This window comes from Herpailurus yagouaroundi, unplaced genomic scaffold (assembly GCF_014898765.1).
Source record: "Herpailurus yagouaroundi ecotype Mexico unplaced genomic scaffold, PumYag 246, whole genome shotgun sequence".
NCBI classification, from domain to species: domain Eukaryota; kingdom Metazoa; phylum Chordata; class Mammalia; order Carnivora; family Felidae; genus Herpailurus; species Herpailurus yagouaroundi.
Genome location: NW_024412463.1, coordinates 8,598,992 through 8,613,696, shown reverse-complemented (window position 1 = coordinate 8,613,696; position 14,705 = coordinate 8,598,992). Strand labels below are relative to the sequence as shown.

General features: G+C 46.4%; 2 protein-coding genes across 5 annotated transcripts in view; both read right to left on the bottom strand.

Annotated features, from left to right (window-relative positions):
• Window positions 1-287: 287 nt before the first annotated feature.
• LOC121019943 (guanine nucleotide-binding protein G(s) subunit alpha) overlaps window positions 288-14,705 on the bottom strand; it is a 14,989-nt gene continuing 571 nt past the window's right edge. Inside the window, exons 2-12 of one of the 4 annotated variants that reach the window (XM_040459772.1) lie at window positions 11,902-11,946; window positions 7,556-7,613; window positions 7,346-7,465; window positions 5,362-5,459; window positions 2,172-2,226; window positions 1,964-2,037; window positions 1,790-1,848; window positions 1,563-1,683; window positions 1,298-1,428; window positions 915-982; window positions 288-697 (exon numbers count right to left, since the gene is read on the bottom strand). In XM_040459772.1, the coding sequence (XP_040315706.1) occupies window positions 551-697; window positions 915-982; window positions 1,298-1,428; window positions 1,563-1,683; window positions 1,790-1,848; window positions 1,964-2,037; window positions 2,172-2,226; window positions 5,362-5,459; window positions 7,346-7,465; window positions 7,556-7,613; window positions 11,902-11,946 (976 nt within the window). In that variant the 3' untranslated portion in view covers window positions 288-550. The remainder of the gene's footprint in view (window positions 698-914; window positions 983-1,297; window positions 1,429-1,562; window positions 1,684-1,789; window positions 1,849-1,963; window positions 2,038-2,171; window positions 2,227-5,361; window positions 5,460-7,345; window positions 7,466-7,555; window positions 7,614-11,901; window positions 11,947-14,705) is intronic. The other 3 variants (XM_040459773.1, XM_040459774.1, XM_040459775.1) reach the window with 3 other exon arrangements.
• LOC121019944 (neuroendocrine secretory protein 55) overlaps window positions 7,575-14,705 on the bottom strand; it is a 61,958-nt gene continuing 54,827 nt past the window's right edge. The window contains exons 3-4 of the mRNA XM_040459776.1: window positions 13,114-13,218; window positions 7,575-7,610 (exon numbers count right to left, since the gene is read on the bottom strand). The gene's annotated coding sequence lies outside the window, so the exon portion shown is untranslated. The remainder of the gene's footprint in view (window positions 7,611-13,113; window positions 13,219-14,705) is intronic.

The window sequence follows — 14,705 nt, the reverse complement described above, 5'->3', positions numbered from 1 at the left end:
TTGTGTGGGGCCCGGGCTTGGGTCCAGGGCAGGGGTGGACTTTATCTGCAAATTGTTTTCAGAAACCCACGTTAGGTTAACGACTTCTGATACGTGGTTAAGACCACGAACGAGGGGGCTTTTGCTCGAAACCGTAAATAACTGGCAGGACCCACATCCTTTTGCTCACATTTAATTTTTATTTTGATTTTTTTTAATGCTGCACAAGACAATATTTATTTCATTTATTTCATTTATTTCTTTTATTTCATTTATTTCTTTTATTTCATTATTTCTGTTTGCTGCTGTTATTTTATTTACTGAAAGAGAGGGAACTTTTGTGGCCTTTGTTTTTTTTTTCTTTTTCTCTGTAGGCCGCCTTAAGCTTTCTAAATTTGGAATATTTAAGCAAGCTGACGGGAAGAGGGGGTTTCGCAAAATCACTTGGGGGGAAAAGGAAAGGCTGCGTTGTTAATCATGCCCTATGGTGGGTGATCAACTGCGTGTACAATTACGTTTCACTCTTAATTAATTGTGCTTAAGGCTTGACTTAAATTTGGGTGTTCCCTTCTCAGAGCAGCTCGTACTGACGAAGGTGCATGCGCTGAATGATGTCACGGCAGTCGTTGAACACACGGCGGATGTTCTCGGTGTCCACGGCGCAAGTGAAGTGGGGATAGCAGTAGTGACGCCCGTCTCCACTGGCAGTGCTGATTCTCTGTGGCACAAACACAAGACGACACAGTCAGACCACACCGTCGCCCGCGGGGCACCTATGACAGACTATCGACCGGCTACCGAGGTTCCGCTGAAGTTCACACCGGTCCTTGGTGAAACAAAAGGGAACTGGAGAGGTCAGTCCCCACATTTAAGTCAGTCAATTCACACCGCTGAGAAAAAGAACAAGAGAGAACCAGAGAAGGGTCTCTACTCACCAGAAATTCGTCGCGGATGAAGTACTTGGCCCGGGTCACGCGTGGGTCCTCTCCGGGCTCGGGAGTAGCTACGAAGAACAGAAAAATCGGGGTAAGGTCATTCAGCGAGCAGAGCCAGAGAGCTGGCATCACCGGGGCCCCTTCATTTCTCCATGGGCAAATAGGCAGAAAGAAGCTTCTCTTGCTTCCCTACAAGCTCCCTTAGAGTCTGGGGGCGGGAACGCAGAGAGGCTTCCTTTCTTCTAGAGGTTGTTCATTGAGGGGACTCATAAACTCCACTGGCATGAAAACCCTCCGGGAACGGACACGTCCGGCATATTCAGGAGCATACAGGCCCCGTGAACCCGAGGAGGGCCCGGCCCTCGGCAGGAGGTCGTACGTACCATCCTCGGGAGTAGTGTAGCGAGCAAATTCTGGAAAGTAGTCCTCAATTTTCGATTTTCCAGCGAGGACTTTCTCAGCGAGCAGGTCTTGCTTGTTGAGGAACAGGATCACGGAGATGGTGCGCAGCCATCTGGCAGAGAGGGTGCAGGTTTAAGGTCCAGGAAAAGGACGCACTAAGGGGTTGACGCGCTTGCACGGGGCCTGGAGATCGGGGACAGGACCCCGGGGTGAGAGAACCGGGAGAAGCCGGGGGGCACCACACACCTGTTGTTCCAGATGCTCTTGAAGAGGTTCAGAGCCTCCTGCAGGCGGTTGGTCTGATTGTCCTCCCGAATGACCATGTTGTAGCTGCTGCTGGCCACCACGAAGATAATGGCAGTCACATCTGCGGCCCAAGAAAGCAGAAGCAGTGTGGGTTAGAGGCGAGAATGACCTTTAACAGTCAAGAGAGCAGGGTGTCCCCAGCGCAGAGCTCCTCGCGGCCTGCGTACCGTTGAAGCACTGGATCCATTTGCGGCGCTCGTCACGCTGGCCACCCACGTCGAACATGCTGCGGGAGACAGAGGACACCCGGTCACCCCACAGGGCTGACACCGTCCCGCCACTCTGCTGCTGGCGGGACAGAAGGAAACGCGTCCCTTCTGGGAAGGGGATCGTTCACTTACTGGAAGTTGACTTTGTCCACCTGGAACTTGGTCTCAAAGATTCCAGAAGTCAGGACGCGGCAGCGAAGCAGATCCTAAAAACAAAACCCGGGTCAGTGGATCTCACCGAATCCAACTGGAATATTTAACAACCGCCCACTGGGCGCAGAGATCCTGACGAGCTTGGAAAGGGGGCTCCAGGTCCTCTGATTCTGAGGACTCTGCGTACCTGGTCGCTGGGCACGTAGTCAGCCTGCTTGATGACATCGATCTTGTCCAGGAAGCTGGGAGGAAAAGACAGACACACCGGGGTGTTCCAAGAGCTCATGCCGCATTTGCCCGCAATTCCCGCCTCGCTGTACAGTTAGTTGAGCTCAGTGGAAACGACGGTGTCGTGGTTAGGCGCAGGAAGTCAGTGGGGGCTTTGTCGTTCACGCTTAGGCCTCGATGCCTATGAGGGGTTAGCGCAGGCAGCGTTTAAGGTCACCCTATCTGGCTGGTAGATCTAGGGACCGGGAAAATGGACTCTCGCTGGGGGGGGCGGGCCCGGCCTACAGGGAGAGCACGGGACGAGCGCAGGGCTGGCTCTGGTCTCAGTTCCGCGCCCGGCAACCGGCAGAGGGCCTGAAATCAGGCCTATCTGAGCTTGTGCTGTTGATAAGGACTAAAAATTTAAAATTTTCAAGTTATCTGGCCTTGACTAAAATGACAAGTAATTCCAAAACTGTATGCTGCCCCACTTCATTCCACTGTTTTTGGGTAAAGAGTAAAATGGCACACTTAAAAGCAGCAAGGATTTTCCCCTCCAGGGACTCATGAAAATGAGATTGTTTGAATTACTCAGAATGGGTATCCCTTCCTCCTACTTTTTAAGAATCTCGCTTATTAAAAGAGAACAAAGGAGGCGGACACAAAGGGCCCCTTTCTGCCCTAACCACACCGAACAGGAAATAAGCACACAGTGCCCTTCCGTTCTGTTGGGTCCATGAAATACAACACTCCAGATAGGGGACTTTGCGTTTTTCAGAAACCTCACAGCCATCCAGGTTATGGATCTTCCCATGGCAAGGGTCCTGCACAGAAGAGGGGCTCAGAGCCCCAGAGCCCATCATGCACGCTAAGGAGGCTCTCCGCGAGGAGCAGGCAGTGGCCATAACTTTCTTCCCAAAGCAAGGATGGTCCTGCCCGTGTTGCTTCACTGGGCACACCATCAGGAAAACTAACTTTGGAAAGATTGGGGTCATCTAATTAATATGGAAAATTAAGTTTAAAACCAGGGGGTTATTTTGGGGGGGGGGGGGAGGCAAGGGGGCTTGGAATTTGTTTTAAAAGTGGGCTAATCAGAAAAGAAAATCCCCGAGAGAGAGAAAAATCTACTTAACAAAATTCTGTAAGTTTTTTTCCCCCCCTTCCTTTTTACCACTTTAGAGTTAGTCTGGCTTAGAGGATATACTAACTTGCCCAATCAGTCCTACATTAGAGCACCAGTCCAGAAATAGCTCCCCAGCCGCCCTGGCCTCCAGCACGTTGCCATGGCAACAGAACCACAGTTCTATAAATAGATCATCAGCACCAAATCTTGTGAGAGAGACATCTGGAGCCGGGCCAGCCAAACCCCAGCTCAACAAATAAAAATAGGCAGCTTAAGAAATAGTCAAGGTACCCGTATGGCAACCTGAACGTAAAGGCAGTTCAACCAGAAACATGCTGGTCAGTGTGCACAGAGGGCTGTTCCAATCATCCCGCCAGGGAAGACATTTTAAAAGTTTTAAGCCATGTTCATTCCACAACCCCCACCCCCCCCACCAGTTTCCTTAAAACTTTCCATAAACGGTGCAAATGTTGCCATTTTCTGATAAACTTGCAGGAGCAGTTTAACGTTGCTTTAAAAGAAAACTTTTAAATGGTGTGAAATAAAAAACAAAAAAAATGCTGGCTAAATGACTGTTAATGAAACTGTCATGCCCTCCCCCTTCCAGAACACTGAAAGCTGGGAGGGTTAAACCCTCCTCATGTTGTACCTGTACTTCTGACTTGGATCCAAAATACAAAACGCAAACAATTCCAGGATTTCCATTTGTTTTGAGTTACTATAATTAGCACTTCCAGCTTTCAGTTCAAACTTTTGAGAAAATCAGGGACTTTGTTGAAGAAGTGGTAGGGGGTTGGGGTCACAGGGACTGGCCAAGATGGACTGTTTTTCTGTCCTTGAGAAAATACACAGATTTGCCTGCATACCCAGCCATGAAAAAGCCCTCTATGTGACAAGTGGAAATAATCCACTGTGCACTTCCTATGGGAAGGCGGGACCAGGGAAAGATAAATTGATAGGTTTCACAGACCCTACCAAATGCCTCTGTGATTTGCAGATAACAGGATTCTAGGGAACTTGCTGTTTGTTTGCTGCTACCTCTTCCTGCCTCCTATTTATTCAACTGGTATTCACAATAAATTCCTCAGTAATGCAATTTCAGCTTCTGGTGAGCCAGCCTGGAACCTGGTCCTGAGTACTTAGTATTTTCTACATAATAGCAAAGCCATTTCTGAGTTTCAGCTACCTATAGAAGAAAGGTTGAAACCCCACAAATGTCTTTTGCCTCCCCCACCCCCCACCTGCCCGGTCACAAGACACTCCAGCTTCCGAATATTTTAACTGCGACCCCTCAGCATGTTTGTGCAACAGCAGCCAACAAGCAATGTTAAGAATTTTTTTTACGGCTCTGACCATCACGTATTCGCTATCTAACATGTACAGGATGAGGGAGGTGGTAAGCTATTTAAAAGGCAACTTTCCAGGTATGTGTTATGATGTCCACTGGAAGGGGGGACAGAGAAGCACCCCCCCCCCCCATAGGGGGAAGCATCCTTGAATCGAAGCCCAGTGTGGATGGATAAGGGTAGGACATGGAATTCAACACAAAACCTAACTCGACTAACTGTAGTCACTTACCTGATGGCAGAAACAGCAAGGCAACCGCTAGCTACCGAGGAGGGGGGAGGTATGTTTTTGTCCTCACCATTTCCCTAGGTTTTTAAATTATAGCAATAAAATACAGCATTTTTACATTATTCAAGGTACGAGAGCTGCCCGCTCTTTCTAAAAGCTTGGAGGTCAATCCAATTAATTACCTCAAGCTAATTAATTCCGAGCGTCACCTTTTTGCAAGTAATTATCATTTTGCTCTAAAAGGCACTAATTGTTTATATAAAATAATGTCGCTGCACTAAAAAAGTGTAATTAAGGGCTTTATAGAACAAATGACTCCAACTAGAACTTTCTAAGTGCAGGTGAGAATGACTGGCTGGCCTCTGTGAACGCAACTCTTCCGCAAAGAACTTGACAAGCGGGAGTAGAGGCTTCTAGCACTTTCTCAAGGCGTGCCCGTCCCGTGTGCGGAGGCAGGAGAGAGGTTACTCACTACTGGGCGCAGTCAATCAGCTGGTACTCGTTGGAGCGCTCATAGCAGGCACGCACTCCTTCGTCCTCCCACAGAGCCTTGGCGTGCTCGTAGAACTCCTGAGACACACGAGAGAGAGCACCGATGAGCTTGTGCCCAGGCCGTCACCGCGCCGCCCCCCTAGCGCCCGCACCACGGTCCACGGTGTGACCGGCACGGGGTGGGATTCCCAGTTGAGAGCCAAGTTAACGACTTCATGCTCAAAAGGGTTTTCACTCAATTTGCGAAACGTAATTAAAAGCCAGAGTAATTAATTCCTGCTGTCTCTTCTTGTGAATTACGGGTCTTGGGTAGTTCTCCTAGGTGAGGTTTTTTTTGGGGGGGGGGGCGGGGGGGGGGGAGGGTGGTGCGGGACATAGTCACCTACCGAATAATTTTGCTTCTTTACACAATTGCTTATATGGGAAAGATATACATTAATGTGCATTAGGAGAATATGCCAAGAAATGATTTAGTGTTGTGAAAACAAGATATTTCATTTGTAAGATGTGCTTGGGATGAAGTTCCCTTCCAGGAAAATCTGAATTTTACCAAAAAAGTCATATGGTTGGGAACCACTGGCAAACGTGGCCCTGTCAGTGCCTGTCCTTTGGGAAGGGTCCTAATGGGCACAAAGGAGCAAATAAACTGTGTCGTTTTAAATTGCAATCGGTTAGGATTCACGTGTCATTTGAACACATTTTTAATTCTGTGGGGGCAGTCTTCCCTTACAAGGCAAGAGAGGGTTTTTCTTCAGTGTGAATTCAGCCAAGAGAAGGACTAAAAGCAGGCAGGGGACACAAAGCTCAGATGCCGGCACGACTGATAAAAGGTTACGGTTCTGGTGCGTTTTCAGCAGGCTACCATTTTTCTCCTCTATTAGAAACACGCATTATGTATGTTGTTCTTCAAACACGCATTTATTTAAAAAAAAAATTCACCTAGCCATACTTCTTAATACTGCTTCCCTGCTAGCGTAAGTTTGCAGCCAAGCCCATTTAAAATACACAAACACAAATTCCCAGGAAAGCCTGACAAAAGACAACAATAACTCATTGTTCTAACTGTAGACAAGTCTTTTCCTTCTGGGCCTTATAAACTGGTGCATCTTCCCATCTTGTTTCCCGTCCCCCTCTTATAAACTACTCTTCCCCTACAGAGGGGTCAAAACATGTTTGGGTATGGCTCCTTCTGTGTTCCCTAAAAATAGTTCTTTATGGAACAGAGAACCTTTGTAAACAGGGTCCTGCACATCAACCAGGATGGGCAGAAGAAACTCTCCCAGGTTATAATTTAGGTGAAAGTCCTTTCTTTTCTTTTTTTCAAAGGAAAAAAAAAAAAAAAAAAGAAAAGAAAGAGAAAAGGTTTCATCTGCCCCAAGGCAAGCACTGATTTTACAGAAAAATAAAAAAAAAAAAAAAAAAAAAACCTTCATAAAGGTCAAATAGTAAACTGTTTAAAAGGAGAAGGTCTTCCATTTATAAAACCCAGGGCTCGCACTTCACTTCTGCATTCCTTGGTATCTTTGGATACTTTCCTTTAACTGGACAATTAGCATTTGTGTGCCATAGTTAACATACAGTTTTGTTTGTCACAAGACGTGTACGAGGGAATAATTCAGGCTGCCGCAGCTCACGACGTTTTCCTTTATAAAAACCTACAATCTAACGTCGTGAGAATGAAGTGTGATGCTTACTTGTGGGGCGGGGGGGGAAGATTTACAAGGGGTGACAGAATTCAACTCACCCATCTTGAGCAAAGCCCTAATGATTAGGATTTTGAGCCCTAACGGAACTCACTTTTTTGTAAGAATCAGCATCACAGAAATGTGTCCGGCCCGAACTGTGGCTCTGACACAGGTGTGCCGATTTGCGATGCACAGGTGACCGGTCACCAGAGCTCATCACCCTGTGCCGCCCACTGTACAGGGGAGGGGGCAAAGGAATGATTCAAGAGCTTAGCTTACGGGAGGGAAATCAAAGTCGGGCACGTTCATCACGCTCAGAATGTAGTCCACTCTGAACTGGTTCTCAGGGTTGGCCAGCTCCACGGGGGGGACCAGGTTGCTCATGGCGGCCACGATGGTCTGAAAATGATTTAGCAAAGCAGTCAGGGGGACAGCACTATCTGAAAGGTGAGCTAAGAGAAGAACGAGACAAAGGACCCAAACACATACTTCGATGGCCTCTTTCAGGTTGTTTTTGATGTCCTGCACTTTGGTTGCCTTCTCACTACAGTGGGATTGAAAAGAAAAAGAAATCATATTGCATCACATTGGCAAACAGCGTCCCTTTAGTCAAGATATTCCAACTAAAAGCATAGTATTCTGTTCTTGAAAGACCTGCGGATTCAGATCTGTACAGAGTGGAGGTTCCTGAATAAAGGTGGTTTCAAATTATAACCTCCCAAATGTGTCCCGAGGACATGCCCGATTGGGGCAGATTAGCAGATTGGCATCGAGATAAGAATCAAGGCTACTGTACCAGAAGTCAGACCTGGTTCATGGACTATTTCAGATGTGGTTCCAGTTTTTTTTTTTTGAAGCCCCCATTGCACCCCAACACTTCCTAAAAGGCTCCTCCTGACCCTTATCAACATCCCTGTGTGTGCGTGCGTGCGTGTGTGTGTGTGTTTGTGCTGGGGGGAAGAGGGTGATGTCAATCACATACTAGGGAGGAGAAAAAGTTTCATGGTTCTTCTTGGGGCTTACTTGGTCACTGGCTTAGTATAGAGAACCAGTGAGTGCAGATGGTGAGATTACAGATTCTGAGGCTTTGAGGCCATTTTTATTAAGTCATCATGTCAGTCAGCTGGCAACGACATTCCTAGGTGATAATATACATTGGTCCCTCAATGTAAATAGGGATAAAATGAGATTCTGCCCCCCAGAAGTCTGTATGGTCTGGGACTCGTGTGCTGGGGTGGGGGGGTTGGAGGTTAGAGGTTTAGTGGCCTTTTAATTGTGACCCGAATGTAAGTCATATAGGACATGGTGATCTTTATTCAGGGTCACTGGGACCATAAGTAAAGGTCACACCCTTTGGCTTCTGGGGTCCCCCGGAGGAATGTTTACACCCACTTACATCAATTCAAGTGCTGTAGGGGTCTTCCGGCAACTGTCCTTCATTGGAGACACGACCAAAGAACATTCTAGAGTTTGTGTCTTCAGGGGATAAAAAGGACCTCTTGCTTGGGGTATAAATCTTAATACACCCATTGCCTCAACCTTGTGGTGGTGTTGGGTGGGGGGCGTGGAACCAATATTCAGGACATACGTACGGTGTACTGAGCCCCGGGACAAGACAGCACGGTCACGGGGAGGTTAAGGTGCTCCCCCCTCCCAGAGGAAACTGAGGCTGAAAAGTGTGCCATGGAGGCAGGAGAGGGGACGGGGCTCACTTTTCCTTGCTGTGTATAATTTGTAAAGAAAATGTCAAAATTCCTCATTTTTGACGCTTTCACTTGGTTGATTTCACCAGGAGTCCCAGCATGGAGGTAGAAATTAAACCCGTGGCCCCTCAGGAGCAGAACGCGACAGTGTGTTAGTGTAGGGAAGACGCGGAGGGGGAGTGACAGCAACCGCAGCCTGGCAGCATGGTTAGGAGTGCGGAGTGGAGAAGAGCGCTCTCGAAGGGGGAGGGGGGCAGCCGTGTGCTCGCCTGCCAACAGCTCTGCCCCCGCCTCCGAAGATCCCGCTCGTGACTTTTTTCAAGGAGCTGTAATAGCTAGCATTAAGTATTTCATTCTTACCAAAATAAAGATCTGCCTATTGATCTGAGGGGTGGGTCCACACTTCCCGACTTCATTTCCGTTTCCCAGGCAGGGTCAGCCCGCTGTCTGTTAAACTGGCTTTGGAGCAACTGCTTTTAACGTCAGACTAAAAAGCTGGTTTACGGGTGTTCTCATCATCAGTGGGGGAGGCTGGGGGTAAAAGACCGTACCAGGAACCCCCTCACGGCCACTTACAAGTGCTGGGAGTCCGGCGAATTTGAGGAACAGGCAGGACAGCAAGAGGGGTCCTGCAAACCAGGAGCGTGGCACCCACACCCCGATGGCAAGGGTGCCCCGGGCCCCCAGACTCCTGCTTGCTGCCGCCACCCTCCATGGAAAGGGACGGGAGCCCTGAGCCCTGTGGGACCTTTCTGCTCGTGTGTGTGCACCCGTGAAGCTCATTTCTGAAATCGGGAACCATGTCCAGACTTGGTGCTAGAGTCTGAGTCAGTTACGTAGACGTCAGAAATGTTGAAAGGATGCGTGTTTGCCCCTAATGTTCGCACACAGGCCCAGGTTTACCTAGAACCCCACAGGACAAATCCCATTCATTAAAAACAGGCTCCATCTCCATGGTAATGAGAGCCATTACGTCACCCTAGCTTTCAAGGTCCCACAGTGGTTAAAATTAGAGATGTCCGGGTATTAACTACCCAGATGTACATGGAGCAAGCGGAAAGTACTTCCAGAAAGGAGGTTCTTTCATTCAGTTTGATATTTTGGTCTAAGTAGTAGTATGATAATTGGAAAACTTCCAGTCTTAAATACGGATATTTTGAGAACGTGTTCAGTATTCATCTACGTATGTGAATAGGTGTGGGAGTAGATCAAGTATAAAACAGCTAAAAGAGAAATCTAAAATCTAATTCGGGTGTGTAATACTAAAACATAAAATTCTTCCATTGAAGCAATTACTATGTAGATGGAGACATTATACTGGGGCTGGCAGGTTTATCATCATTTTTACTATCGCTTAATGAATTTAACGTTGATGGTGAAATTCAGAGAGAATTCCTCAGATGTCTCTAAACTACTTAACAAAGCCAAGTTATGTATCAACCGCTACAATTTTGATCTGATGGACTAAAACACTGGGTGGGGCTGGAAATGCTTTTGGGACGTGGCCCCCTCCCTCCCCCAGCATGTCCATGAAGCCTATCGCCTGGGGTTTTGTTTTAAAAGTCCCTTCCCTCCCCCCCTTCAGCTAACCAAGTGGTGGGGGAAGGCTATGCTATACGAAGTTTCTTTTGGTCCTACACCTTTCTCTTTGTGCATTTGTGGGAAAGGACAGACAAAAGAAGAAAGACAGAAGACAGACGCAGGATACAGGGATTTGCTGAAACATGCAGAGAATTTTTATTTATCACGTATGTTAATACTTATATTTACTTGCAGAACAGAGTCACAGATAGAAGTGCAGGCAGGTGTTAGTAGGGTTCAGGGGTCTAGCACAGCATCTAGTACAGAGTCGGGGGGGGTCAATATGGGCTTGTCATAGTTCTCAGATGCCAACTTTTGGTACAGTAAACTGTCAATTAGTCACTTTTATGTAGATGCCTTTTTTTGATTGCTGTTACACTACATTTTTGCCAATTAAGGATTTCATTCCATTTTTTTTGTAGTTTTGTGGGTTTTTGTGCTTTTTTTTGTTTTTTTTTTTGTTTTGTTTTGTTTTGAGTTATCTTTAGAGGTTAGGTGGTAGGGCCCCATCCCCCTCCCCCCCACAACAGAATAGTATTCTTATTAGAGGTTCCTAAGACCAGGCAATTCCAGCATGCAAAGTGGGATAGCATAGCCGGGAAGAGGAGAAACTGTAGCCACCATCTAGGGATAATACATTCTAAAAGAAACAGATGAACAGACATGTGTAAGTCACTTTGTCCACCCCCGGTATCCTTTGCCCCGCCCCACCCCCGGCCACAGAAGCTATTTCTTTGAGATGCCCTAGGCTGGGTCAGTCGGCTCCGCGTGTTCTCATGAGAAATAGCTGAGCTGCGATGGCTACCTGGCATGCGTGTGCACGTCGGCGTGTGATGGGCAGCGGGGATGTAGGAAGTGAAGAAAAACAAAACTGATAATGAATGGGGAAAAAAAAAAAAAAAAGCGGATGCCATCGTGAATTACCTATCCACTGGCTAACGCAAAGTGCCTCTGGTTAACATACATTTGAGAAGTTTTAAAAGATCAGAGGCTTTTCGAGACCATTCTTAACCATGACCTCCTCAAGGTGCCGAGGCGTTTTTTTCCCCCCTCCCCAAATCATAGACGGTGCAGCACCATGTATCTTAATAGAGGAAAAAGATTTTTTTTTTTTCCTCTCCAAAAAGTCTGAAATTTTAACATCAGACCAAGCAGCGGGTGGATGGAATTTAGTCTAGTTTTAAAAACGAGTAGCCAATTCAAATGGAGAGCTAGGGGGTGGGGTGGGTGGAGAAACAGAAACCATATGGAAAAACATCAATACTCGAAATCTTAAACTGATCGTCTAAAGCTGAAATCTGTTAACTTTCCCCCACCTGGATTTAATTACATTTAAAGGATGGCCAGAAAAAAAAAAAAAATTATGTTTTGCACTGCACTTGCTCTGAAATGTGAAGAGATTATGTGTCATGTGCAAACATGTATACCAAGATGGCTGATGGCCCTGAGATGAGTTTTGTTTTCTCCCCGGGGCTCTGCCCTCAGTTTCCCAGGATGATCTTCATGTTTGTTTGTTTGTTACAAAGTTGTTGTGGTTTTGAATGTGCCTACCCATCGCTGTTGCTCCTGGCAGCCTGCGGGTCCTCTTCGCCGCCCCTTTTAAAGAGAGATTGAAAGCTCACCTAATCTGCAAGGCACCGCAATTTCCCAAAAACCCCACACAGCCTCTCTACATTCCTAAACAAACGGTCACCATCCTCCCGTTAATTCTTAGCCGCCTTTCTGGCTAAGTTGCAATGTCCACTGAGACTGCAGGCCGTGGAGGAAAGAACACCACACCTCTGCCACAGGATTAGCCGAGCCCTCTGGAGACTCTCCGGTAGGGTATACAGAAGGGACGGATAATTATTTTCTTGTGCTTTCACTAAATGTACATGCATCAGGGAGATAAAGCAGTGATTTATCTCACAATTCTTTGGAGAACAGAGCCGCGCATAAGGCTCCTGGATTCTCCCAGATCTCAATCTTTCACCGTGTTGTATCTGAACACACAAAGGCAGAGATACGGGTGATTTTTGCCCATGATTTCCTGGTGCAGGATTAATTTCCTCCCTTCTTGAGGTCAGGGAAACTACCTAGGAAATGTTTTTATTTATATAGACTCGTTCCTGATAACTGTCATCAATTAAAACTATGTCTGAACTGTGAGACAGCAAAAAAAAAAAACAAAAAAAGAAAAAAAGAAAAAAAAATTAAAAGAACAAAACTCACTACACCTCCAAAACCCAAACAAAACCCAACAAAACAAAACAAAACCCAATCTTCATAAGTGGTAGGAATTTCTCCTTGAAGGTAGGAAGGGCAGGACGGCTAAGCGTTCTACAGAGTTTTTTAATTGATTAGCTTATTAGCTCAACCAGTGTTAATGGCACTCCTTCCCCCCGCCCCCCCCCCCCCCACCCCTGCCCTGGCACTAAATGTAAGGAAGAGTTAGCTTTGAGTTAGGAAAATCCGCACTTGACCTCTGTAATTTCTGAAGGTCAGATTAATAGTACACCTTACTCTCAAAATGTAACCAGCACGGCAGTCTGCGGATAGTTAAGGCAAATCTCATAGCTTAGCCCAGCCCTAACAAAGCGCACATTTACGGGAGCGAGGAGAAGGCCCCTGCACCACGCAGAACACCCTTTAGTGGATGGATGTCACCATTTCATAGGGAATTCCTAGTGAAGAAGGAAACCGCTTTTGTTGCAATACCGCAGTGAGGAAAAAGAAAAAAGGAGGCTCAGTTGAAGGAGATAAAAATAAGGTTTCTAGACTCACACGAAGAATTCCCCTGTATGTCACTTCCACGGGCTAAATTTAACGTCCTCAGAGATTACCTATGGCTTCCTCTACAAGGCAGGCAAACTGGGAATGTCGTTTCCTCTTTTTAAAAAGAAAATAGAAAAGAGAAGTTCTGGTTTAAATGCCTCATGTGCATTACAGACTGGCTCGCTAAGGGAGGAGAATCCTTGCTCTAAAAATTAAAAAACCGTAGGGCAGTCTGTAGAGTAATAAAACCTTAAGTAAATTATTGCAAGGATGTCCTATCTTCTACTGGACTCGAGCTAAGGTAAACAGTGGCTGCTGCATCCTTTTAAAAATGCTAGCCATGTCCAGTTTTAATCAAAATATTTATCTAGAGGGTACATGGTCAAATCATTTTTGCTTAACTAGCCTCATGAAGAAGCACTCCCCAGCAAGATGCAAGGGAAATAATTATGCAAGGTTTTTCTTTAAATTACAAATTCACAGAGCTAAAAAGTCGGTTTCTGGCTTTTTGTTTATCAACCGATGGCAATCTCTGGAAAGAGAGCTTTATTGAAGGGTGTGTCAGGAATTAAGAGCTGCGAGCGAGCTACTCAATTAACCGCCTGTATATCCATATTGATAACGAGCCATTCATAAAACTGGTAAAACAGCCCATCCTTCTGAATTCGAGGTTCAAGGATAAAGAGCATCCTAAACTAAACCGTCCATTTGTATGTGTGACATCATCCTTAGCCCCGATTATGTGACCTAAGAAATTCTAGAATGTTCCATAAAGAGCTGCCTTCAGGCGCAGTCCTTGTACCTCTGAAAGGTGAGAAAATTCATCTTTGTTTGCCTGGTGCTTGGTGCATAGTAGGTATCAGTAACTGCCTCTTTATTGGTTTGTTCTGGGGGCTTTTGGCGCATAACTGAATTAAACTATGCGACCTTGACTCAATGCCCCCCCCCCCCCCCATGAAACCAAACTGAGACAAGTTTTCAACTGAATCCAGGTTTAAGAAAGGGAATGGGATTGCTAACCAGCTAGTAATTGTAAACTAGTGTCTTCAGGTGTTTGTAAGGTTAACTGCTGTCATCCAGTGAGAACAGAGGCGGGCAGATTTAGCTCCTTCTGTTTCACATGGGAAGGGTCCATCTGGGGTCCGGGCAGAAAAAGCAAATTCTGAGTGTATTGAACGCTCCCGTCTGTTTGCATGTTTTTCATGGCAAGCGTGACCCCCCCATTTCTTACATCCCTAGTACACGCACTCTCTTTTTATCTTTATTCTCACTGTGGTATTGTCAAATTGTCCTGTACCAAGATGCCTCGAAGGACTTTTCAAAGGCAAAAATGCCCCCTGACCCAGCCGGAAGTACCTAACTCCCAGTCTCCATCTTCTTTCTCTAGGCAAGACTACTGATTTTTAGAAAGGGAAACAATGATTTGCCCATAATGTTAATTTCAGGGGGGGGCGGGGGGAGGACGGTGAGGGAATGAGGAATTATTAACAAGGGCTGTCTCCTTCAACTTTGTTTTCATGTGAGAATATTACTGAAACAATGTCCTCCCTAATAGTTTAATACATCCCGCAATGGCGCATTGCGCTGAAATCTGCTGGGGG